The sequence below is a fragment of the Erythrolamprus reginae genome, chromosome 7 (genome assembly GCF_031021105.1).
Source record: "Erythrolamprus reginae isolate rEryReg1 chromosome 7, rEryReg1.hap1, whole genome shotgun sequence".
Lineage (NCBI taxonomy): Eukaryota > Metazoa > Chordata > Lepidosauria > Squamata > Dipsadidae > Erythrolamprus > Erythrolamprus reginae.
The window spans coordinates 29,199,540-29,226,866 of NC_091956.1; the positions used below are offsets into that span (position 1 = coordinate 29,199,540).

At 44.8% G+C, this 27,327-nt stretch overlaps 1 protein-coding gene across 2 annotated transcripts in view; it reads left to right on the top strand.

The window, feature by feature from the left end:
• Nucleotides 1-27,327, top strand: part of SPOCK3 (SPARC (osteonectin), cwcv and kazal like domains proteoglycan 3) — a 176,484-nt gene that overhangs the window by 141,960 nt on the left and 7,197 nt on the right. For both annotated transcript variants that reach the window (XM_070757254.1, XM_070757255.1), the window contains 2 exons: nucleotides 6,055-6,171; nucleotides 23,320-23,541. In XM_070757254.1, the coding sequence (XP_070613355.1) occupies nucleotides 6,055-6,171; nucleotides 23,320-23,541 (339 nt within the window). The remainder of the gene's footprint in view (nucleotides 1-6,054; nucleotides 6,172-23,319; nucleotides 23,542-27,327) is intronic.

A 27,327-nucleotide genomic window follows, 5' to 3' on the forward strand; every position in this document is an offset into this window, starting at 1 on the left:
CAGGTGTGCCGCGAGCCGGTTCCTGCAAGTGGGAGCTCCAGGGCTGAGGCTTCCACTTGTGGCTGTCCCCGCCTGCCTGATCCGTTCTTCTCTCCGGCTTTCTTGGGGCACGGCTCCTCCCACAGCGGTGGCTGCAGCGGCGCTGGCGATCTGTCCGCTAGCCACTCCGAGCGCTGTGGGAACGCCCACCCCTCTCACAGTCCTGCTCGGTCTTCTCGGCCACCTACATGCTGCAGGAAGCCCGGGAAAACCAAGCAGAGCCCCAGGCCAGGCAGAAGAATGCCGCCGCCTTGCTATCCCGCTTCTCTCTGGCCATGCCGTTGCAGAAGCAACCTCTCCCCACCTCACACGCACACTTTCGGCTGGGCAGGGGGCGAAGCCGACCCCCCGGCCTGCCGGCGAAGGAGGCTCGCTTGAGCCTCAGAAAGGAGGCGGATTCAGGCAAAGAGCCCGGCGCAACGGGCACAGTGTTGGAAAGCGAGCGGGCAGTGGGGGCGCTTTGCTTCTGCCTTCCTGAGGACAACAGATGACTAATCCCGACTAATGCTGCCAGAAAGGCAGCTCCCCCGTTTCCTCCTGGTGGCTGCAGCGGCACTGGCGATCCGTCTGCTAACCGCTCCGAGCGCTGTGGGAACGCCCACCCCTCTCACAGTCTCATCCCGGGCTGTCAGTAAAGGGGCTGCTTCCCATCCCCCTGGCAGCTTGCTCAGAACATTCAAACTAAGGAAAACCTTCGCCGGCCTCCACAGAGAAGAAAGGAAGAGAGAGAACGAGAGAGAGAGCAACAGAGAGAGAGAGAGAGAGAGAGAGAAATGAGAACAAAAAGGGGAGAAAAAAGGAGAAATGATAAAATGATTGAGGCAGAGAATGAGAGGAGAGAGAAACAAAAGAGAGAGAGAGAGAGGTGATTCTTGAAGCATATGGTAAAAAGCACCTAAATAATAAGAAACCCCCCCCCAGCCCACACCTGTTTTTGAAAAGAATAAAAGAGAAAAAAACCCCAGCCCTCAACTGGTTTTGGAAATGGTTCGAGTGTGTACACACACACACGCATAAAGGGGGGAGAGACACAGGGATGGAAAAAGAGGAGAAGTGAGAGGGAGAAGGAAAGAGGGGAAAAGGGAAGAAGAGAGAGAAATGAGAAACATGAGAGAGAAAAGGGGGGGGAGGAGAAGTACCCAGAAATGTGACAGTGGTATACATTTGAGGAGGGATGATTGATGATTGACTGTATTTATAAGGGGATGTTACATGGGATTGTATATATGAGGGGGTTATTTATGTATTTATGTATGTATGTATGTATGTATGTATGTATGTATGTATGTATTTATTTATTTATTTATTTATTTATTTATTTATTTATTTATTTATTTATTAGATTTGTGTCATTTTGGTTGGTGGTGTGCCCCAGGATTTTGTAAATGTAAAAAATGTGCCGCGGCTCAAAAAAGGTTGAAAATCACTGGCTTATAACATGTTAGCAATAGCACTTTTTAACAGAGCCAGCATATTGTCCCCCTCATTTTACCCACCTTGGAAGGATGGAAGGAATAAATACAAAAGCAGTATAAAATAAGTTCTACGCCTAAAAGGCCATATATACACTACCTTATTCATTCATTCATTCATTCATTCATTCATTCATTCATTCATTCATTCATTCATTCATTCATTTGACTTATATGCCACCCAATCCCGAAGGGCTCAGGGCAGCTTACAATAATATAAAAAAGTACAGTAAACAATAAAAAGAAGTCAAGTATAAATTAAAACAATAAACCCAGTTAAAACCCACAACCCAGCAATCCAATCAAACATACATATCATTCAATATGATTTTGCCATGAAAGATGTACAATTCATGGTCAGGTCTTCGGAGCCTTTTGGAAGGTTAGCAGGGTGGGAGCAGTATGTATATCAGGGGGGGTTGGTTCCATAGAGCTGGGGTGACTACAGAGAAGGCCCTCCCCAACAGCTCCGCCAACCTGCATTGCATAGTCGACAGGACCCAGAGAAGGCCAACCCTATGCAATTTTATTGGTCTCTGGGAGGTATACGGAAGGAGACAGTCCCGTAAATACTCTGACCCTAAACCATGTAGGGCTTTATAGATAATAACCAGTACCTTGAATTGTGACCGGAGACTAATTGGTAGTCAGTGCATAGGTATATGGGTGTACTGAGGTGCAGATAACGCGGCAGATCCTGGACTATCAGCAGTCTCTGAACATTCTTCAAGGGTAGTCCCTACGTAGAGCGCATTGCAATATTCTAAACTGGAGGTGATGAGGGCCTGAGTGACTATGTGCAAAGCCTCCTAATCCCAAAAAGGCTGCAATTGGTATACTAGGCGAACCTGGTCAAAGGTCCCCTTGGCCACAGTTGAGAGATGATGGTGATCAAGGCTCAACTGTGGATCTAGGAGGACACCCAAGTTGCAGACCTTATCTGAGGGATGAAAGTCCTTCCCCCCATCCCAGAACATGGTCCCAGGCCTACCGGAAAATACAGATCTTGACACCTTTTCTGAAGTCTGGCAGGGTGGGAATAATACGAATCTCTGGAGGCAGATAGTTGCAAAGAAACAGAGCTGCCACAGAGAAGGCCCTTCCTTGAGGTCCTACCAGCTGACATTGTTTGGTGGACAGGACTTGGAGAGGACCAACTCTGGGCCCTTATAGGTCATAGGGAAGTATGAGGTCTCATCTGGCTTTCCTTTTGGGGAAGGCAGTGGCTTTCTTTTTGTTTTTCACTTCCCAACATTTAAAAAATACATGTACATTTTTCTGCCTTTAAGTTAAAAGACAAAGAAAAAAATAACATGGAAAATTCTCAAGCTCAGACAGTATCTTTGTTTTAAAGTTTTTCAGCCAACAACTTACCACTAGCTATGTGATGAAGTGTGAACTATAGGGCACAGGTTTATTAAAAATCTTACCAATTCAGTATATAGTATGTAGAGCCCATGCTTTCACATTATTTCACATACATCCCTATCATAGAAAATGTTACAACACAGGGGGGCTAGTTTAAAATTCTTTATAAAAGCATTTTCTTACATTTCTTGCCTTAAAATTTCTGGTGTTTGATGTTTATCAGTTTCAAATTATTTTTCTGTATGAAGTGGTTCACTCTCCAAGAACAATTCTATTTCATTTGTGTAGTTGGGCTCTGAAAACCATTGTCCTTGTCCTTGGCATGCAATTATATGTTTTCTGTTGTTTTGTTAATAGTATGTATAAAATGCTATAGAATTGTGCTGTGTAGAATTTTGCCAGATTATTTGACAACTTGAAGAGCTGTAAATTTTGAACAGAATCACTTAAAGATAACCTTTTTGTTTAAGGTAAATGTTCTTTCAGCTATAATGCACTCATAGATATCTAAAATACAGTATCCACTGAGCTTCTTTTGAGACAACATTCATGTGGGTTTTTTTTAATTTGAAGCATCTTATATTATTCAAGTGAAATGACTGATTTTATAATCTACAGTGCTTTGTTAGGTGCATATTTCACTTGAGAAAAAATGTTAGACATTTTTTCATGTATGCTTTCATGAGTCCATAATAGCAATAGCACTTAGACTTATATACCACTTCATAGTGCTTTACAGCCCTCTCTAAGCGGTTTACAGAGTCAGCATATTGACCCTAACAAACTGGGTCTGTTTAATGCATTTATACATTACCAAAATAATTTAGAGGACATGTGTGAAAGAATATCCCTATACGACTGTAGTTAAATATGTTATTTTTATGTACCTAGTCATCTTCTAGAACAGTGATGGTGAACCTATGGCACAGGTGCCACAGGTGGTAAGCGGAGCCATATCTGCAGGCACACAAGCCATTGCCCTGTTCAGCTCCAACATGCCTGTTCATGCTGCCCAGTTGATTTCTGGCTCACATGGAGGCTATGGGAGGGCGTTTTGGGCTTGCAGAGGGCCTCCAGGGGAATGGGGAAGGGCATTTTTCCCTTTCCAGGCTCCAGGGAAGTTTCTAGAACCTGGAGAGGGTGAAAAATAGGTCTACCGGGCACACCAGAAGTTGGGAAATAGGCCATTTCTAGCCTCCAGGGGCAGCGGGAGGCCTTTTTCACTCACACCAGGTATTGAATGGGTGTGGGTACTCGTGCACGCACGATAGTGTACACATACACACTTTTGGGACCCATGGGAAAAAAGATTCTCCATCACTGTTCTAGACTTTTAAGATGGTCAACTAAAATACATTTGAACTGGGAACTTTATTTAACCATACTTATTATTTTACTGAATGCTAGAATTGCTTGTAAGAGCACGACTCAGTATTACACCAAAAGGAAAGCACTTCTTGGCAGGTTTCTGAATAGATTCATCTGATTTAATATGCGGGGGTTTTTATTACTGTGTAACCTTCCAGAACCTTTACTGTCTGTCTTTGTCATTAAAGATTCATCTGTCAACCTGTTGGTTCAAATATCAGTCTGAATTACCTCATCAGTACCTCATCTTGACCTATTTTAAATAATTGCAGACCAATATGTACTTATAATTTAAGGATTAATAAGGAACATGCCTTCGTGAGAATTTTTTTTTTTCATTTTAAGAAGGAAACTCTGCAATTAGAGTACCTAGTTTAGTAAACTGCAAATTCAATCTGGCATTTAGGCAGTAGCAGAGCCCAAGAACTTTAACTGAATTATTTAATATCACATATTTAGCAATCTCTATAGCTATTAAACAATGTGGAGCCAGTGGTGTCAAGATGGTTTTTCTCTTAAATAGTTTAAATAGTCGTCTAATCTATTCCTAATATTATTCCTAGCTTTTAGGTTTGTCTTGTTTTTTATACAGATACCAGCCATAGTCAGTTGCTCTGTACACTCAATTTGATTTTATTATTTCCACTTCATCTTCTTCCTGTGTTCATCACATCTGAAACAAACAATATGATATTCTAGAACTGGAAGAATATTGACATGGTATCTCCTTCCAAATTAAACTATTCCAAGTTGCATTATGTGCATTTTTCATTTATTTGTTTGGGGTGGTATTTCTTGCATATGACAAAAACATAGAAAGTTTGTTTTATATATATTATTCTAGCTTTCAAATTATAAAAATGTTGTATTGTGGTTAATATATCAATATAATATCTTCATTTATTCATAATGTTTCAAATACACAAGGGGTCAATAGGTGAAAACCTATTAAGATATTTATTATATATTCTTTGCTTTTCATTATTTCAACAATACCTGCACATAGAACAGTTAACTTATATCATTTGCATCATTATGTCAGTGAGAACCAACTATCAGAGACACACAATACTTTTGCTCTGAAAGTTTGAAAGTTCCATAACTATAGATCTTGAAGGGAAATTTTGGGAAATGTGATTATATATTTGAAAATAATTTTTAGTTTAAATAGCAGATTTTAATCTCTTTTTCATAACACTTGAGTTTCATTGAAATCAAATAGAGAGTTTGGTAGACAAAAATAGTTTTCTACCGCATAGCACATAGTTAAACTGGTGAATGAATGTAACCAGTGGCCATGAGATTTCCAAATATATCCAATTGCTGACTACGTGACACTCTGCAAAGCCAGAGCTGCAAATGCTGAGACAATGCTGCTCACATATGTCTGCCCAACATGTGGCAGAACATTTCGTGCCCATATAGGCCTTATCAGACACCTGCGGACACATTGCGGATAGCCCACAACTTGTTAGATGTCAAGGTCCTCTTCAAACATGATGGATGAACATCATGTGACATGGAAATTTGAATAAGACAGAAAACTAGGCAGATTCAATAAGACTCTTGTTATGGGTTTATTTTGTAATTTTAAAGGATTATAAATAATTTATAAAGTAATGCATTGCAAATAAATCTTTTCAAAGGCCTTATGTAAATTAATTTAAAAAAAATAGGAAAAGGATCAGGAAATGGAAGTCATAACAAAACGATTGCCTGTAGCTACTTTACATTTATTTACAATATGAAAGATTTAATTTTTAGGCAGCCTGTGGAGATTAAAGGACTTTTTCTTTTTTCTTTTCAGCATGTGGTGACTTGGAGTTCAGAGAAGTTGCAAGTAGATTGCGAGACTGGTTCAAGGCACTTCATGAAAGTGGAATTCAGAAGAGAGCTAGGCTTTTGCAAAGGCCTGAAAGAAGCAGTAAGCACTTAACAATATTTAATATGTCTTTGGAAGAATTTCTAACTTAGCAGGGATTTTATTTTTCATTAAACTTCAAACTTTATTTCCTAAACACTTTCTAGGATGTCTTTGATAAATTTGTGTTCTTAAAATGTTGCTCTGTAGATAATAGAAATATGAGTATTTATTAGCATGGAGCAATAATCACCTAGATCTATCAACAAATTCTGCACACTTACAAATGTGATGAATTAATTAATTAATAACTAAGCCTTCTCCATTGCATCTGGAAGGAGAGTCCAACATGGGTAATACTCCAATTCTATTGGTAGAGACTGAGTTAAAATGTACATATTAATGAGCACCGCCCCCTCTGCTCTTCCCATGAGCCAGTTTTAAAACTCAGTCTTAGAGTAGAGACATACTGAGTTGTAGCTTAGGGGTTTTAGTAACCTTAAATTAATAAAAATAATTCTGTAAAATGTTGTTACCATTTTAATCCTTTTTCTTTGTGTTTCAGATACTGCAATGGAAGAGGAGCAGACGGTCAGGGGTCTCTGCCCTCAGTGGGCAACACCCCCAACGAATCTTCTCAGGGGTTGTTTGCCTTCCCCCAGTGGGAGCACCCCGTAGAGAAGCACCCAGTCTGGGGGTCCCTGGTCTCCGAGACCATACTGGGGCTGTCAGCCAAAGGTGGGGGGGTCCGCCCCCCCCACTGGGAGGCTTGAAGGCGTCTCGCACGGAGCGAGGAAAGACAAGCACCTTACAGCTGATAGGGAAGTCAGCGCCGGAGCCTCAGCAGACGCAGGGAGATTGGAGCGTCTCCAAGCTGCCGGCAAAGCCGGAACAGCTACCGCCGCAACAGCCGCCGCAGCCGCCAGAACCCCTCGCGGGGCCGTAGCGGGCGAGAACTGGCCTGGGAAGCCGGGAGAGGGCGAGGAAGCCCCATTTTCCAGCCGCCCGGCGACGGAGGGACCTAGCAGCGGTCCGGAAGGTCGCGGAGGCTGGGCGCCGCCATTTTGAGTAGCGGCTAGAGCGGCAAGGTGCCTTTTGGCGCGAAAAACAGTTGGCGGGCAGCGAAAGGGCGCAAACGAGCTAAATAGCTCTAGTGCGCAGGCGCGGACCCGGGGAGACCCGAGACGCCATTTTTGGGAGTTTGCTGACGAGGCAGGCGAGAACCAAGCCACCAGGGGTCAGCCAACAATTAGCCTGATATAATTCAAGTGCACCGGAGTACTCCCAACCGTGAGTAATATGGAGGAGAATCAGGGAAAGGAGGTCACAGGCTCCCCTGCCATCCCTAAAGACAAGGTGAAGGGGAAAGCCAAGGAAAAAACGAAACATTCATCTTCCTCCTCTTCCTCCATTAAAGAGGCTGAAAAGCGCATTAAGGCGCTTGAACAAAAGCTGGAAGCAGCCCTTCAATCGCCTCCAGGGGGTCTTCCTCTGACTCAAAGGCATCCTTTGGACCCTATGTCACCCCCATCCACCTTTGGGCCTACAGGGGTTACGCCTGAGTAGGATTGGTCACCAGATAGGCAGTTTCTGCCCCTGCCTCAAGTTATGCCCTCACCCAGCACATCCTGGGCCGGACCAGCTTCAGCAACACAGGCACCACGAGGCCTCCAAGGGCCATCAGCTACCTTCACGCCCACAGCGGCGGGCTTGCGATCCCAGCTTGGGGCGTGGCACAATTTACCCCCAGACCTGCAGGACCTTATTGCAAATGCGTACTCGCAGGGCATGGCCCCCGGGGTGCAACAGTATGGAGGGCCTTCCCAACACGCAACAGATGCATGGTCAGCTCCGCCCCCCTCGGGTTTTGGCTCTTTATTGGAAGAACAAGAACAGTTTGAGGAAAGTGAACCGGAATATGGCTTTTCCGAAGATGAGGGTGCACCAGAACAGGCCCCTTCGGTTGGCTTGTTCAAGCCAGCACTTTTCAGAACCTTATTGTCTAAAGCCAAGCAAGTGATGAACCTGCCGGGTTCAGATAAGACTCCGGAAGCCACTGAGTCCGGTCAAACTTCAGCCTCGCTACTGGACGAGCCTCAACCCGAGTCTGACCATTTTCCTGCATCAGGCATTTTCGTAAAGGGGATCAAAAGACCTTGGCAGCAGCCGGCGGCGGCTCAGGGACCTTCCACCCTCGAGAGGAAATTTTATACCTTCGACGAGGAGGTGGAAAAGCTGCTCGAATTTCCCCCAATTGACCAGCCGGTCGTTACGCTTGTCTCCAGTGTGTTGGTCCCCTCAGAGACAGGGGAATGCTTGCGACCGGAGGAGAGGAAGGCGGAGACATTACTCCGTAAAGCCCATCAGATGTCTGGCTGGGGATTTCGGGCTGCAGCAGCAGCGTCATTCATCAACCGCGCTTCCCTCATGTGGATCAAGGAAATGCAATCCCGCCTAGGCCCCGAGGACGGGCGCCTCCGCCAGGACTTAAGTAAGCTACTGGCGGCGACAGAATTTTCGGCGGACGCCACACTTCACGCGGCCAAGTTCGCCACTAGGAGCATGGCAACCACATTGTCATCACGCCGCCTGCTGTGGCTGCGGAACTGGCAGGCAGATCTTAAATCTAAGTGGCGCCTAGCCTCTGGTCCCTTTCAGGGTTCCACCCTCTTTGGGGACTTGTTGGAAAAGGTTTTAGTGGAAGACAAAGATAAGAGGAAGCTCCTTCCTAGAGCTCACAGGAGGCCGGATAGGAGGTTCACGCCATATTCAAGGCGCCAGTCCTTTCGCTGGGAGACTTCCACCGGTTCCGCTCAAAACCAGCGTTCCTTCTCCCAGGGACAATACAACCAGCAGTCCTATAGGAGTGACCGTGCCTCCTATCAAGATAGGACAAGGGGCTATCATCAGTCCAGGAGGCCCTTTCGTGGGAACTCTCAAAGAGGGTTCAAACGCACAAAATGACGCGATCGGGCCGCAGCCAATCGGAGGGAAGCTGCAGGGGTTCTGCAAGGCCTGGCAGGCGACTTCCTCCGACAGGTGGGCCATAGCAACAGTTACACAAGGGCTCCGATTGGAATTCATCCAAACACCTCCCAGTCATTTCATACGTTGTCCCATACCAAGGGACATTCCAAAGAAATTGCAGTTGCGCAAGGAAATCTCACATCTGTTAGAAATCCAGGCCATAGAATTGGTACCGCAACAGGAGGAGGACAAGGGATTTTACTCCATGATTTTCATCGTTCCTAAGCCCTCAGGAGGCTGCAGGTTGATCCTCAACCTGAAGCAACTGAACCTTTGGATAAAATACAGAAGGTTCAGGATGCACTCCTTGCAGACCATTCTGGCTTCCATTCGATACCGGGACATTTTAACATCTATCGATCTCAAGGAGGCATACCTGCATGTCCCTATCCATCCGGACCATCGCAGGTTCCTCAGATTTGTCACCGAAGGGAAGCACTATCAATACATGGCTATGCCATTCGGGCTGTCCTTGGCCCCCAGAACGTTTACAAAGCTCTTGGACGTACTGACTGCCAGCTTAAGAGCTCGATCCATCAGACTGATGGCGTACCTGGACGACATAATCATCTTGTCCAGGTCCCAGGTAGCGGCAGAGAGAGAGCTCAAAGAGACTGTTCACACCTTGGAACTACATGGCTTCACAATCAATGTGGAGAAAAGCCAGCTAGTGCCTACTACCAAACTACTACACCTGGGAGCTATTATCGACACTCAAGAGGGCACGGTCTCGTTGTCACCGGAGAGGCAAGACAATATCCGGCGATTAATTTCCGATCTTTGCAAGGGACCAGTACCACTGTCACTACTGTCAAAAATACTGGGGACCCTAGTGTCAGCCATTGGCATCGTTCCCTGGGCCAGGTTCCATATCAGGACACTACAGTGGTTCCTGCTTCCTGCTCAGAGGAGCAAGGTGAGCCACTCACACAGACAAGTCTGCTTACCACAGAGAGTCCGGGAGTCCCTCCAATGGTGGACATCTGCCGCCATAAGCAAGGGCTCCCCCTTCCAGATAGCAGATCAGGTCATTTTGACCACCGACATCAGTCTTACGGGATGGGGAGCTCACATCGGAGCTCACATGGCTCAGGGACTGTGGACTGCGGAGGACCTTTCAGTGGTCAACATAAACTTTCTGGAGTTAAAAGCTGTTTTCCTAGCGCTAAAGACATTTGCATCCCTGGTTCATCGACAGCACGTGCTGGTGCTCACAGACAATGTGGCGACCAGAGCTCACCTGAACCACCAAGGGGGCACAAGGTCGCGGCGTCTCATGGAGGACACGGAAGCACTGTTCCGCTGGGCCGAACAACATCTGCGGTCTCTAGCAGCGGAACACATCGCGGGGATCTCCAATACGCAGGCGGATTGGCTGAGCCGCTCTACCTTGGATCCGTCAGAATGGAGACTGGATCCGGTCCTGTTCCAACAGGTGGTGAGTCGGTTTGGCCTTCCACTAGTGGACTTATTTGCCAGCCCCATGAACGCCCAGCTCCCGAGGTTCTACACGAGGTTTCCAGAACGGGGCGCAGAAGGGGTCAACGCTCTCCTGTCGGCCTGGCCACCAGGACTTCTCTATGCCTTTCCGCCAACGAACCTTCTACTGAGAGTAGTGGAAAAGATCCTGAAAGAGAGAGCAGAGGTGTTGCTGGTGGCTCCTCATTGGCCTCGACGTCCGTGGTTCTCCGACCTGGTGGCACTGTCGGTGTCAGCCCCTTGGAGAATTCCGGACCGGGTGATATCCCTCAGCCAGGGGAACCTACAACATCCAGATCCCCAGTGGCTTCAACTGACCGTTTGGCACTTGAACGGGTCAGGTTACGAGGATTAAATCTACCGGAAAAGGTCATCGACACCATGCAAGCGGCAAGGCGTCCATCTACCTCTCGGATTTATCAGACGACATGGGCGGCCTTCTGTAGCTTCTGCGACAAACACCAAATCAATACTGGACAGGCCTCAGTGATTACAGTTCTAGAGTTCCTACAGGCTGGACTGGATCGGGGATTAGCCCCTAATACACTTAAACGACATGTGGCAGCCCTCGCGACCATGATACAGGTTGAGGGTGTCCGTTCCTTGGCTTACCATCTTTGGATTAAGGACTTTCTATGGGGAGCTGTAAACCAACATTCCCCGCCGATCCGGAGATTTCCGTCATGGGACCTTCAACTGGTCCTTAAAGCCTTGACAAAGCCACCGTTTGAACCGTTGAGAACCATACCACTACGACTCTTGTCGATCAAGACAGCCTTCCTTGTAGCTATTACGTCGGCTCGAAGAGTGTCAGAAATAGCGGCATTATCAGTGAGACCTGACCTTTGTGTATTTTACCCTGACCGAGTGGTGCTGAGATTGGACCCTTCTTTTATACCGAAGGTAAATTCAGAGTTCCACAGGAAACAGGAGCTCATCCTGTCTGATTTTTGCACCCATGGCAATCATCCATTGGAACTGCGATGGCATAAGATTGATGTACGCCGTGCGGTCAAGATTTACATTAGACGCACAGAGAGTTTTCGGAAGACGGAAAAGTTGTTTGTTTCCTTCTCTTCGGATAAAAAGGGACTTGGACTATCATCAAGCTCCATTAGTCGTTGGATTAGGGACTGTATTGGGGAGGCATACAGAGCTCGTAACCAATCGGTCCCACCAGGAGTGACTGCTCACTCGACGAGGAGTGCGGCGACTTCTGCAGCCTGGGCCACCCAGGCGTCCATAGACGACATCTGTAGAGCTGCAACGTGGTCGGCTCTGTCGACCTTCATTAGACATTATAAGTTGGACTCCTTTGCTTCCGCAGAGGCGGCATTTGGGAGACGTGTGTTACAAAGAGTTTGTTTATCTCCAACGTCCCTGACACGACCTTTTCCCTCCCATGGGCCGTAAATCTCTGGTATACCCCATGTTGGACTCTCCTTCCAGATGCAATGGAGAAGAACCGTTGTACCTACCTGAACGGTCTTCTCAGTGCACTGGAAGGAGAGTCCAAACCCACCCGGTATGGTTTTGGGTGCAGGGACGCCGGAGTGGGCAGTTAGTAAGTTATTTGTTGTTAACAATAAAAATTGGTTATCCTCTTACTATGTTTCTTCGTTTTAAAACTGGCTCATGGGAAGAGCAGAGGGGGCGGTGCTCATTAATATGTAAATTTTAACTCAGTCTCTACCAATAGAATTGGAGTATTACCCATGTTGGACTCTCCTTCCAGTGCACTGAGAAGACCGTTCAGGTAGGTACAACGGTTCTTTTCAACCTAGTGTATTACACAGGGATGGTGAACCTATGGCACAAGTGCCACAGGTGTCACACGGAGCCATATCTGCTGGCACGTGAGCTGTTGCCCTAGCTCAGCTCAAATGTGCATATATGTGCTGCGAGCTGCTTTTTTTCTTGTGCAGAGGCTCTGGGAGGGCATTTTTGGCTTTCAGAGAGCCTCCGGGGGGGGGGTGTCGGAGCCTGAGGAGGGCAAAACACAAGCCTACTGGGCCCACCAAAAGTTGGGACAACAGGCCATTTCCTGCTTCCAGAGGGCCTCTGTGTGGTGGGGGAAGCTGATTTCACCCTCCCCAGGCATTGAGTTATGGCTGTGGGCACTTACGCATGCACGATAGCACTCCCACAGTTTTTCAGGGAAAAAAGGTTTGCCATCACTGATATAGCACTTTACTTGCAGTATAATTAATTGATTGATTGATTGATTGATTGATTTATTACTTAATTAATGTCTGTCAAAGCATGTCCATTAAGCTGAATTGTGATTTTATGTATGTATGTATGTATGTATATTTTATGCATTTTGTATATGTGCATAAAATAAGAATGGGATTTTATGTATGATAGTTTATACATTTTATACCTATATAACATGGAAATGGGATTTTGCACAAGCATAATTATTTATATTTTACAAATATCAACTCTGTGGGAGAACTCCCAATTTTGGGAGTAATGGAATTATATCACAGATGAATCACAGTATGGAATCACAGATGAATGTGCTTTTCTCTCAGAAAGCACTGGGTAAAACTGCAGTGAAGGGACAGATAGGTATCAATAGATAGGTAAGTAGCCTACAGCTGTTAAATGGTGCTGTCATAACAGAGAAACAAAGTTGAAAATTATCAGAATTTGTAGTTATTCTTAGGCTATGTTTATGAGATTATGAATAGTGAAGGTTTCCTTTTGAGGAAAGTTAGGAAGACTACAGAGAAAACCTACTTAGCAGAATTGGCAAGTATTAAAACTGAACTCGTCAATATGACAACAAGCCAGTTTTTGTCTGTTGTTTAATAGGTGCCAGCTATTAACTGCTTACCTTGATTATTTACACTTTTAAATATTCTAAATATATGTTCATGTCAATTTAATTTCAGGTATTTGTTTATGCAAATGTGCAGTAGTTATAAATTCTATTATTTTAACTGTATATTATTTGTTTGTGGGATTGCAATGGTGCATATATAATTTATACATTACATTATAATTCAGCAGTATCAGCAGTAGTAGTGAGATGAGTACACACAGGATTCAGGTTTATATTACAGTATTCTGTAGTCAGGAAAGGGAATATTTGAACATGGTATCAATTGAGCAGACTAATTCCTGTTCCAAACTTATTTTTTTTTAATTTTGATTAAGAAAATATATCTGGTTGGTTGCCCTATTCATTCTTGGTGTTGCTTACAAGGATAGAACAAAATGAAAGAACTAAGCTGTCTTCATATCTCTCACTGTTTAAAAATAACTATGTCCTCCTTTTTTAAAACAAACTATATTATATAGATGAAGTTTTGATTCAGCCTTTTTTATGGATTGCTATATTGTAATATTGAAAAAGTTGGTTCAATGATGAAATGATGCTCTAATGTTAGAACAGAGGTCTTCAAACTTGGCAAAGTCTCCAGATTAGTTGAGTTTTCACAAGCTAGCAACTTTCCTGAGTTCAGGAAGACAACCAAATTCATATACAGTATTTTGTAATTTTGGAGTTGTGTACTGTATATGATGAAATCCCTTTTCACTCCTTTGTTAGGACTGGATTTCTCTGATTTAGAAACTTTGTAAAGTTGGATGATACTTTACATACTTTACGAGTTTTCAGAGAAGGATGGCATACAAGTCTAATTAATAATAATAATAATATGCCGCCCTGAGTCTATGGAGAGGGGCGGCATACAAATCTAATTATTATTATTATTAATAATAATAAGTATTCTTTCTTTGACTCATCTCTCTTTGTGTTTTGTTTTCCTGTTAAGTTTCTGTACCTTTGACTTGATATTATATGTTGTGAAATTTTAAGAATCTATCTATTGCAGCAGAAAAATCTCAGTCTAAAGTTCATCATATCCATGAAAGCATCCTTTTGAAACATGACAAATTGTTGCCAGCCTAATGAAAACCAGCTATCATATATCTAGTTATTATTATTTTTCCCACAAATTTCAAATACATTTTGGTTTAAATGTAGGCATTTTTCTCCTGATAAAAATAAGAGTTTCACACGTACATGTCTTAATTATTGTTCTTTAATATTTATTTTTACTTCTTAATCACAGGCTATAAAAAGTGCTGAGTAGCTAATCATTTTGTCTCTCTGACACAAATGGGAGGCTGAGCATAAGACACGTGATTTGCTTAAAGTTATATAATATTTTGTTACTATTCTGAGAAAAGAATCAAGTCTTTCCGTTTTCATGAGCATAACTCCTGTTGCTCAGGTTATGGCTATGGCAGTGATCAGGGCATCAGACTTTTATTCATAGATTTAATTTGCTTCAATTCATCACCTACTAAATCCTCTTCTTATCTCGCTGTTCATCAGTATTTAATGCCAGATCCTTTTCTCAACGTTCTTTGAGACTTAGTCTTTCCAGATTATCAATATCTGGAAAAGATCTATACTTCTTGACTAAAATTGAAAGTAGTTCAGACTCTGGCTGTTGATTGTAAGGGGAGAAAGTGTGGTTCAGAATTTATTAATATAAAATAAGGTCATGATTATGCTCAGTTGTTATAAAGTAGTAAATATCTTTTAAAAACATTTTTAATTTTTGGCTTTGAAAAGAAAGGACAAAGAAGTAGACCTATCTATTTATTATACATACAGCTTTGGGGTTTAACATCATCCTTACAGATTAAAAAATAATGCAAGTGTTCCTCAATTTACAACAGTTCATTTAGTGACTGTTTGAAGTTACAATGGCCCTAAAATAGCACCGGCGGACTTACCCGCTGGTGCCTTTTGCAGGAGGGTCAGGACGACACCGGACACATGGCAGCCGCCATCTTGGATCTCGGCTGAAGTCTCGCGAGATTGCGAGACTTCGGCCGAGAATCAGGCCAGGGTGGCCTGATTGCTGACGTGTCCGGGCGGGGCTTGCCAGCCCTATAAAAGGGCGTGCGGGCCCGGGTTCGGCCTGTTTGCCCGGACTACGTCAGCAGAGCAGACATTCGGATGTCTGTTCTGGGAGCCTCTTTCGGCGGCCGCGTGGTCGGCCATCTCTTTGGAAGCCTCGTCGGAGGCTTGTGGAGGCTGCAGCTCGTTGCAAGCAGCTGGCAATAGAGGTCTCCTGCTTCGGCGGGGGACTGGACTGCAAGGTCTCTTCAACTGTTCATCCTAGTCTCCCTTAATTTTCCCTCTTCAGCCCATCAGAGGCTGAAGAGGGTCTGCCCCTCTTCCACCTGGAGCTCTCGGGCAGCAACCAGGCTTCAGGTTGGAGTCCGCCCCCCCCGGTAAAAAGCGGCCGCGTGTTGCGGTCGCCATTTTGAGAGCCTCATCGGAGGCTCGTGGAACGGTCTGGGGGTTTCGGGTCCGGCGGGAAGGCTGGACCTTGTGCCATTTCAGCTGTTGCCCCCTCTATTTCGTCCGGGGGAGGGGATCGTTCTGGTCGCCCCCTCGGGAACGTGGGGGATCGGGCGGAGGGCTCGCGTGTGCGGGCCCCCCCGGGTTCGTGGCCCCTGTACGGAGGGCAGTTAGGCCCTTGGTGGCAGCTTCCTGCTGCTGCGCTGCCTGTTTGGGCAGAGGCCATTTGCTGCCCTCTTTTGGGGCCTGGGCGGCCCCGGTTTCATTAATGTGTAAAAATAAGAACATGGTGTAAAGCAAAAATAATAATAATAATAAGACTGATAATACTGATAATTATGGTCAAAATTAATTAATATATTTTATGTATATCTTATAGTCAAACATTAATTATTTAATATATTTTGGTAGCCCAGCCGGTAGCTGTGCCTAGGGGGGTGATGAGGCCCTCGCCCAGGGCTAACCAGGAAGGGGCGCCCGGGGGGGTCCTGCTGGAGGGAATGGGGTTGGTGCCACCCTGTCCCAGTTTCTTGGGGTTTGGCCCCCTGCCGGCTCCTACTGCGGGGGCACAGGCCCCTGGGGCAGCTTTTCTGCTAGGGCCTGGTGTGTCGGGGGCGGGGGGGTTGGACCCCGCCAACACAGGCCGTAGTGCCTCCGCCCCTTTTGACGGCTTACCTGTCGGGGCCAGGGGTATTAGGTATGGGGGCCACCACAGTGTGGGACCCGTTCGCCGCATGTCATGGGTTTGCTGCAAATGGGCTTGTTTTTGCCCCTTTTGTAAGTACAGCCATGCGTGCGGGAAGGCGGGAGTTCCCATGCCGCTTCAGTGTGCCCCTGCCCCTAAAAGGGGACGGTTAGGAGGGGAGGGGGTCCAGGGAACAACCCCCACCTACTGGGGGAAAAGGGGCCCAGCCCAATTAATTTAAAAACACTTGAGGGTTGGTTGAGGGACTACCACCCTCGCTAGAGAGCGGCTGCTCTCTTGCTAGGTTTCTCAAAGGGATTCAGGATCCCTTACATGGGGGTTGGGCAAGCCTTCATGTCCAACAACCTCAGGTCGGTTGTAGGACACGAAGACATTGTTCGGTCCAAAGTAGCGAAGGAGGTGGCCGAGGGGAGGGTCCTGGGGCCCTTCCCGGAGCCGCCCTTCCCGAATTTTGGGGTGTCCCCATGAGGGGTGGTCCCCAAAAAGGCGAGTGGTGAATTAGGTTGATTCACCACTTGTCTTTTCCTAAAGGGGAGTCAGTGAATGATTTCGTTCCTGACGAACTTTGTTCAGTCCGGCACGCATCTTTTGATGCGGCCGTGGCCATGGTAAGGGAGTGTGGGGTTGGAGCCCTTGCGGATAAATGCGACATTAAGTCAGCATCCCGGCTCCTCTCCATACACCCAGACGGCTTCGAGCTGTTGGGCTTCCATTTCGAAGGTGGTTTTTATGTGGACAGGGCTTTACCCATGGGGTGTTCTGTCTCATGCTCTCTTTTGGAGAGCTTTAGCACCTTCTTGGAGTGGGCGCTCAGGAGGCGCAGTGGTCTGGGCTCGGTCAATCACTACCTTGATGATTTCTTGATGGCGGGGCCTGCGCGTTCGGAGCAATGCTTTGCTCTAATGCGGGACTTCGAAGCCCTTTGTGCTCAGTTGGGGGTGCCTTTCGCCTCGGAGGAGACCAAAGGCCCCGCCACCAAGATTACCCTCCTTGGTATTGAATTGGACTCAGAGGAGCAATCTTTTAGACTGCCCCTGGACAAGTTGATTAAAATCAGGGGTAAGCTCGATGCGGTTCTGGGCTGCAGGAAAGTCACTCTTCGGCAGCTCCAGGAACTAGCTGGGATACTTAATTTTGCCTGCCGGGTCATTGTGCCGGGCAGGGCCTTTTCTAGGAGGTTATACGCTGCGATGAAGCGGCTCCGTTTGCCCCATCATTGTACCCGCTTATGCGCAGGGGTCAGGGCTGACCTCTGCGTGTGGCGGGAGTTTTTAGACCAATTTACTGGGCTGTCTTTTTGGAGGCACGAGCTTCTTTTGGAAGCTGAGTTGCAGCTATGCTCCGATGCCGTGGGGACTTGTGGTTTTGCGGTGGTGTTCGGTGACCAGTGGTGCTGGTCGGTTTGGCCTCCGGAATGGAGTGCCTCTTCATTGGTTAAGGATTTGACTTTTTGGAGTTCTTCCCCTTGATAGTGGCCCTAGAGCTTTGGGGTGAGCAGTTTGGGGACCAGACTGTGCATTTTTGGTGTGACAACCTAGCGGTTGTCCATGTTGTGAACGCCCTGTCCTCTAAGAGTGACAGTGTCATGCAGCTTGTCCGCCATTTTGTGCACAGGTCCTTGTCCCTAAACACATTGTTTTTTGGCTAGGCATGTCCCCGGGTTGGATAACAGGGTCGCTGATGCCTTGTCCCGTGGTCAGTTGTCCAGGTTTCGGACCCTGGCCCCGTGGGCACGTGCGTCGCCAGAGGCTTTTCCCGACCACCTTTGGAGCCTGAGTGGGCTCCTGGGCAGTGGAGAGTAGTGGTCTGCTGGGCTACGGCCCTCTCAGTGGTGCCTGGCACTCTGGGGGGCTTAGCAGCAGGCAGGTGAAGAGTTCGGGGATTTCAGGCAGGATACGGGTTACCCCTATAGCTGGCCTGCCCCAGTTGTGTACCTGGCCATCTTTGTGTCCAGTTTAGGCAGCGCGGCCTTTTCAGTTAGGACTTTGAGGTCCAGGTTGGCCGGCCTCGCCTTTTGTCTAAGGCGGGGGCGGGTTTATTGATTTATGGTGACTTCGCATTGTGAGGATGCGGGAAAGCTGGGCCAGGGCCTTATCGCAGGCTGCCAGGTCATTCCGTGCCTTCCTTTTCATTGCCTTCGTTAGGTGGGTTATAGTGTACAGGGTTTGGCCAGGCCAAGTATGGATCCCGCCGATTAGGGAACGCTCGTTCCGTAGCAGCGCTGCCACTAGTACAGTAATGGCGTTCTCGATAAGGAGGATTCGGGGACGTCGACCGCTGGTGGTCAGCGGCCTGTTTTAGGGTACGAACGGCCGGTTGAGGGTCCGGGGTAAGATCTTAGGCCAGGTTCCCCTTTGGTCCCCTTCTATTCAACCCCGCCAGGACGCGACCGGTGGTGTTGCTTTGGGTCATGGAGCGCCCGCCGACCACTCAGCAACAAGGTACCGCCGGGGGGGGGACCCTGCCGTCGTGGCGGCTGGGTCATTGTTGTCTGGCTGGGGAGAAGGGGTGTGCGGTGGGACGGGTGTTTCTACCGCTATGGCTGGGAGGGCGGCATCCCATTGCTGCGCCCAGGTGGTCCTAGGAGGGCGGCATCCCATTGCTGCGCCCAGGTGATCCTGGGTGGGCGGCATCCCATTGCTGCGCCCAGGTGGTGCTGGGAGGGCGGCATCCCATTGCTGCGCCCAGTCGGTGCCAGGGGCGGCATCCCATTGCTGCGCCCAGAGGTGTGCTGGGAGGGCGGCATCCCATTGCTGCACCCAGTTGGTCCTGGGAGGGCGGCATCCCATTGCTGTGCCCAGGTGGTGTTGGGAGGGCGTCATCTCATTGCCGGAGGGGTCCCTCACCTGGGCTAGTATGGAGCTACGCCCATATGTTGCCCAGGAAGTTTATGTGACGTCATTTTCCGCCCCGGAAGCAATTGTTTGACCCTGCAGGTCCATTGTTGGGTCATAGTTAGATATGTTAATTTATGCTAATTTAGTTGAATAAATTATGCTAATTTATTTTAATAAAAATGACCCAGTTTAAATCCAGCTCTTGTGTCCGTGTCATTACTCCGTCTCTTCTGCAAAAAGAGATTTATGACCATTTTCCACACTTACGACTGTTGCAGAATCCCAGTGGTCACAAGGTCAAAATTCAGATGCTTTGCAAATGGTTCATATTAGCAACAGAAATTTTGGACTCAGTTGTCTCAAAGGCTACATGTATCAGTGGGCATATTTTAGTCTTTTTATAATGTATTATACTTACTACCTTGTTTTCCCCAAAATTAGATCCTGACTTAATATTTTTTTGAACCCTGAAATAAATGCTTGGCCTTATTGCCATGCATTCAAAAGCCTGATTGGGCTGTCTTGTTTTGGGGAAAACAGGGTAATAGTGGGAATGCCAAGGCCTAAAAAATGCAGAGGTATTCATAGTAATCTCTGGAATGTTGCATTTTGTGTGTAAGAAAGGAAACTGAACAAAATGAAATTAATGGGTTGCTACATATATAAAATTGGTAAAAGAACTATTCTATGACTACCCCAATGTTGTTCCTGGCCTCTCCCCCCCATGCGAAATTTCAAAAGCAACACAAAGAGAAGAATAGTTTAAATCAGGCCAATCAAGGCTTTTTCCCAAAGAACATCCGTGTATTTTAACTTGCATTAGCTTATCTCAATGAAATATATGAAAAACTTCCTTTAAAAAAACCTTTCTAATGGCCTACTTTCCTTTTTAAATGCTTATCTCAATAATCTTTTTCATCCTATGGAAAATCTCTGTTCTAACATAATCCAGAGCACATACAATATAAATTGAACATGAGGAAAAAAAATGCAAGAAATGCTGTATAAAACTTCTTATACATTCTTTTGTGATATTCCAATGCATTTATTATTAAAATTATATTTCATATTTATTGTGTTTATCTTGTTTGTTAACATTGTTCATACAGGAATATATTCATACAGGTTTTTTTAAAACACCCACATAAGTTCAGATGTTGAAGCTCTTGATTATGAAATATGCTCCTGGTTTGGGAATCTGTTTTCATTTCTTGATTATTATTATTTTTTAAGGTAATTGCTAGGAGGGATGATTTATAATGTGTACCACAACACCAGTCTAGTTTAGGGGCATATCGCAGATCAGGGCACAATAGATCTTTTTGGTTCAAAATGAATATAAAATGTAAACATATTCAATGCAATTGATTTAATTAATTTTAATACAGTTTCAGGGAGGGAAATAAATAAACAGAATGAATAAACATTCTAATTAACTTTGCATTGTTAACTTATACATTGTTAAATAATTCCGTTTCCTTACAGCCAGACATCCTTTATTAAATTTTTATGTCTAGCAACATTTTTCAAGAAAAACCAAGAACCATATGTGTATTTTCAAATTTAATAATCTATAGCAACTTTTTGTTCAAAATAATGACCAAATGTTTTTAATGAAATACTCTCCCAGGTGCTTCACTAATTATGGCATTAGTTTTATATGTAAAGATTTTTTTAAAAAATTGGTATTGGCCAGAATACAGTAACTGACCTTATAAAAGCATCATATTTGCATGATGTGATGTGATCTAGAATGTCAGCACCTACTGTAGTTGCCTGCTGAAATTAAAAGTCTTTATTCAATCTTCTCATTTATTTATTTTTCTTGGAATTATGTATATAAGAAGAACTTTTCCTTTGCCATGAAAATACTTTGCATACTTTCACTATGTATACTGAACTTGAACTAATACAAACCAAGAGTGAATGTATATCTTATAATAACTGATATTTTTCCTTGGTATAAAAAATTTAGGGAGGGAAAAATAATACTTTTATACATTAAACCAACATCAAAGAAAGAAAATAGAGTATAGTATATTCTGTCTATACCAGGGATGGCTAATCTTTTCTAGACTGAGTTCCCAAAGTGTATACGCGTGAATGTGTGTTCACATGCTGAACCCCTAAAACACAATTCATGCATGGGTCCTGTGCATGCATCCCTGCTCCCGTGCATGTACATGTGCCCCCTGCATGGGTCCTGTGCATGTGCGACAGAAACCAAAGACCAGCTGGCCAGTAGAGGGCGCATGTGCATGCATGGCGGAGCTGAACTGGGGCGACAGCTTGGGTGCCATCAGGGCACACCGTATAACCTCTGGCACGTGTGCCATAGATTTGCCATCACGGATATGTACCACAGTATAGGCAAATGTTATAAAACTTTAAGTATTAATATGATGAACAGATAAACTCTTCCAAAGGAGAACAAAGGAGTATAGACATGCACTACATAATTTTTCTAGTGCCTTCTATTTGTTAAACTATACTGCCCAATAAAACAATGGGAACACTCAAATAACATATCCTAGATCTGAATGAATTAAATATTCTCATTTAATGCAAAGTTGAATGTGCACAACAGCATGTAAAATTGATTGTCAATCAGTGTTGCTTCCTAAGTGGACAGTTTGATTTCACAGAAGTTTGATTTACTTGGCATTATACTGTGTTGTTTAAGTGTTCCCTTTATTTTTTTGAGCAGTGTAGATTATAGATATGTTATCCATGGTAAATGAACTCCATGTACCATATGGAGTCTACGGAGAGGGGCAGCATGTAAATCTAATAAATAATAATAATAATAATAATAATAATAATAATAATAATAATAATAATAATAATTTTAAAAAATGGATCTGTATGATTTTCAGAAGACATTTGAAGTATTTTCTTAGCAGAATGACAGGCGGTACTACCATGAATCTCATCAACCTTTCAAATATGGAAATGATGGACAAGAAAAAAATCCTTGATGCAATCTAACAACCAACTTCAGAGACTACAAAGCCTGTATTTGGCAGCTATGACATTATTGGATTATTACATGCTGTATATCTTGCAGATATCTTGCATTAGTTGTCAGTGTGTTCAGTTCAATAATTTAAGAATTTATTGCTGTTAATAACCAACAAACCCTATTGAATATGATTTGAGTTACTTACAGGATCGTCTTCTCTAGAGGAAATCTGTCCATCTGCTCCAATTGAGCCACACAGTGCCTACAGATATCACTTTGGAGAGTAAGGGGGGTTAGAACAGGGGTGTCGAACTCAAGGCCTGGACACTGGATCCGATTCACGGGGTGCTTAGGTCTCGCCTTATTACAGGTATTTCCTGATAATAAGCTCAACCGGCCTTTTGAGTGCATGGCAATAAGGTCAAACACTTATTTCAGGGTTCAAAAAAATATAAAACAGTCTTATTTTTGGAAAAACATGGAAGACATTTAGAGTGTTTGAACTGGATATATGATAAATTGAGGAAACAAACAAATGATAAAATAATAAGTAATAGTAAAGCACCAGTTCTACAGTACTTTGCAAAATTCCAGGTGCTGGCTGGAGAATTCTGGCTGGAGAATTCTGGAAGTTGAAGTCCACAAGTCCTTAAAGTTGCCAAGTTTGGGGACCCCTGCTCTAGAGCAAGCAACCAGCATTGCTGCTATTTGGTAGTTCATTCAAATTTTGCATTAGCTGTTAGTACAGACCTAATATAGTTATATGCTATAAAACAGTTTCTGTGAGAAAGGATACCATTGATTATGTTGATATGTGTCAGCTATGCGCATGTTAGTGAATTAATTGTTTTGTGTCTTTGCCTCTTAGGATTCGATACCAGCATTTTACCAATTTGCAAGGACTCTCTTGGCTGGATGTTTAACAGACTTGATACAAACTATGACCTACTTTTGGACCAATCAGAATTTGGAAGTATATATCTTGACAAGAATGAACAGTGCACCAAGGCATTCTTCAATTCTTGTGACACTTACAAAGACAGTTTAATATCAAACAATGAATGGTGTTACTGTTTCCAAAGGCAGCAAGGTGAGCAATTAAAAAAATATTCAAAAAGTTGAAAGCTATGGAAAAATAGAAAAAGAAATATGCCTTATGGCAATTTAAACTCGTTCTTTAAAATATAGTACAACAACAACAAAAGACTTAAATCCATACATATACAAACATTCTCCTATACTAGATTAATTATTTTAATTATATTAATTATACATAATTTGTATGTGTAAGTATTTAACTCTTTTGTTGTTGTTGTACTTTATTTTCAAGAACCAGCTTAAACTGCTATATAAGAATAGTATAAGAACATATTCCAAAGGGGTTATTCAAGGAATTAAACACAAAAGTGGTTTGTTCTTCTGTAAGTTCGAAACTAATGCTTTAGATAGCTTCTTACTCGGTACCAGTGGTAGGCTCCTGCCGATATGGCTAATTGCGCACAGCTCTGTAGCTCTGGCACACAAATGTAGGATCAAGCACAATTTTTCTCCCAACATATGTGCGGGGAGCAAAATCTCTCACGGGAATGCACATGCGTGCGTGTTTCGGTGAGGTTTTTGGCTTCCCCGCATGCCCAGAAGCAAAAAACATTGCCAAAACACATGCCCCTGTACAAGATTTTGTTTCCCATACAGGTGCAGAAAGCAAAATTGCGCTCGATCCCGCATTCCCATCAAGAGCCACAGAGCTAAGCGCAATTAGTCGTACTGGCAGGAGCCCACCACTGCTTGGTACATGGATATTACTATATAAACTATAGATGCAGATATCTTTGATACATTACATATAGTCTTGAAATAATGATAGAAAGATATAAAGCTAATTATTTAACTAATTAAGCCACACCATGGCAAACCTATCTAAATATTTTGAACAATCTTGCATTTGGTTGGTGCTTGTCAAGCCTGATTCATCTACAAAGTGGGCGTCAAACTCGCAGTGTCACATTGCTGTCACATGATGTTTCACAATGTTTTTTCTATCATTCACTGAGCTGGGGTCAGCATAGCCTGCGCATGATGCATCAGACCCATGCGCCGCCAGTTTGACAACCCTGATCTACAAGGTTATCCAAGAATTTTGAATATTCTCAAGAAGCAAAATGTTTTTTGCTTGAAAGTAAGCACTTGGTTACTTCTTTGTTGTCTAATTCAACCAACCAATGTCACCATCTCTATGGTGGAGAAGTGACTTTTAAGTAGAAGATCAAGGATTAGGGAATGGTTCTGTCTTGGATTTAGGAAAACTCGCCACAGCCAACTTACTACAGCCTCTGTACAAATCGATGGTGAGACCACACTTGGAGTACCGTGTACAGTTCTGGTCACTGCACCTCAAAGAGGATATAATGGAATTGGAAAAGGTGCAAAAAATGGGCAACAAGAATGATCAAGGAAATGGAGCACCTCCCTTATGATACAAAGTTGCAACGCCTTGGTCTCTTCAGCCTTGAAAGATGGCTTTTAAGGGGTGACTTGATCAAAGTGTATAAAATCATGCATGAGATAGAAAAGGTTGATAGAGAAAAAATATTTTCTCTATCACACAATACTAGGACAAGGGGGCACTCCCTAAAGCTCATAGGTAAGAAAATGAGGACAAATCAAGAGAAATATTTCTTCACCTAGAGGGTCGTTGGTTTATGGAATTCACTTCCAGAAGAGGTCATGACAACTGTCAGCCTTGATAGTTTCAAGACAGGATTAGGCAGATTTATGGATGCCAGGTGTATCGGTGGTTATTGAAACTTGTCTATGTGCCACCTCTATGTTGGTTGAGGCAGACAGGATTCCCTTGAGTACTATTTGTTGGGGGTCAGGGGAAAGGGAGGGTCTTGCCTTCTCTTTCTGATCAAGATCCCCGTGGACAATTGGTAGGCCACTGTGTGACACAGAATGCTGGACTCGATGGGCTTTGGCCTGATTCAGCATGGCTCTTCTTATATTCTTATGTACAGCCAACTCATTAGGGACAATTTGCTGCAGGACAAGAGTTACAATAATATCAAAGAAATGATGGAATAAAATAATTAAATAACTGGTGCAAAAGGGGGGGAAATGAAATGGGATTGGCAAAATTAAAATAACTTTTTAATTATTTTAAGTAAATTGGATTGTTGAATTGTTCCATGGCAAGTTGTCTCATCGTGAATTGGCCATGGCGAGTTGTCCCATGGGGAGCTGACCGCAGCAAGTTGGCTGGGATGAGGTGGCCACTGCAACAGCGAATTGTCTCATGCCATTTTGTCTTGCACTAAAGAACCTGATTTCTGGGGATTTATTCTAAAAATATATAATGGCAAATCATGTACAAAGAAGGCACAATCTAGTCAAACACTGGTTTCAATGAGTAATTTTCTCAATTAAAAGTTTGTTGTATTTTCTCCCTGGAATACAGATGTGTGACTAATGTTTTGCTTCTTCAGAAGTTACTGTCAGTTCCAGCTGTAGCTCTGCTACAGGGGTGAAATCCTACTGATTCGCCCAAATGTTGCCATTTTCTTGTTTTTAACTCTCTGCACATGTGCAAAGCCTTCTGTGCATGCACAGAGGATTTTAAAAGCATGTGCAAGAGTGGCGCATGTATGCAACAGTGGTGCATACATGTGCAAAGTGTATGATTCCGAACCAATTGGGAAGGTAAGTAAATTTTACCACTGCTTTGCTATTTTTCAACACTGTTTTTCAAATACTTAAAATTGTAAGTTATTATATAATATACATTTTTGACAGATTAAAGATTAGTATGTTTTAAAACTCTTCTGGTTGTTTGTCAAATTTTATATACCGTATATACTCGAGTATAAGCCGAGTTTTTCAGCCCCAAAAATGGGCTGAAAAACCCGACCTCGGCTTATACTCGGATCACCACAAGAGGGCGCCGGGTGACCACAAGAGGGCGCACCGCGGGAGCCCGGCAGCTGCCCTACCCTTCCCACAGCCGCGGAGCCCCCTTTTACTTCCTGCTTGGAGCTCCTGCAGCTACGGTACTTCTCCGTTCCAGCAAAGTTGCCAGCCAACTGCTCCGACGAGAGAGGAACAGACAATGCGAAGGTGGGGGGGGGACTCATGAAGCAGGAATCCCCCCCCACCTTCGCATCGTCTGTTCCTCTCTCGCGCCTGGTGGCAAGCTTCCGCCGCTTCCAAGCCGCATTCGCCTTCCTCCGCCGCGGCAGAAGGCGAGAGATGCCTCTTCGTGCGCTCGATCTCCGGGGGTTGGGGGCGAGCTCGGCTGGGGGGGGGGGTTGGCTTCTACGTGGGGGTCCGGCTCCCGCCGCTGACGCGCCCCTCTGACGCACTAGACCTCTTGTCTGCCCGGCCCGAGGCACGAAATCGCTGCTTATGCCAGGCGGCATTGCTTGTGTTCCAGGCGAGCCGCCTGGCATAAGCAGCGATTTCGTGCCTCGGGCCGGGCAGACAAGAGGTCTGGCGCTCCCACGGGGAAAAGACAGCGGCTTAAGCCCTTCCCTGTGCTCCGGAAGCCGCTGACGCGCCCCTCTGACGGCATTGAAAAGGCGCGATGCCGGAGAAGCGAGCGATCCATCCGGGAGTCCAGGACAGTTTTGCGCGAAAACGGCAGCAGGGAAAAATCAGCCGGGCTAACGGCCGCGGCTCAAAAAAGGTTGGGAAACACTGAGATAGAGAGAAAGTGAGAAAGAGAGAGTGAGAGAAAGAGGGGGAGAGAAAGAGAAAGAGGGATAGAAAGAGAGAGAGAGTGAGAGATGCTCAGTGAGCCTTTCTTTGAAGTTGCCTTTCTTTCTTTCTTGCTCTTTTTCTTTCTCTCTTTTACCTTCCCTTCCTCTATTTCTTCTTCTCT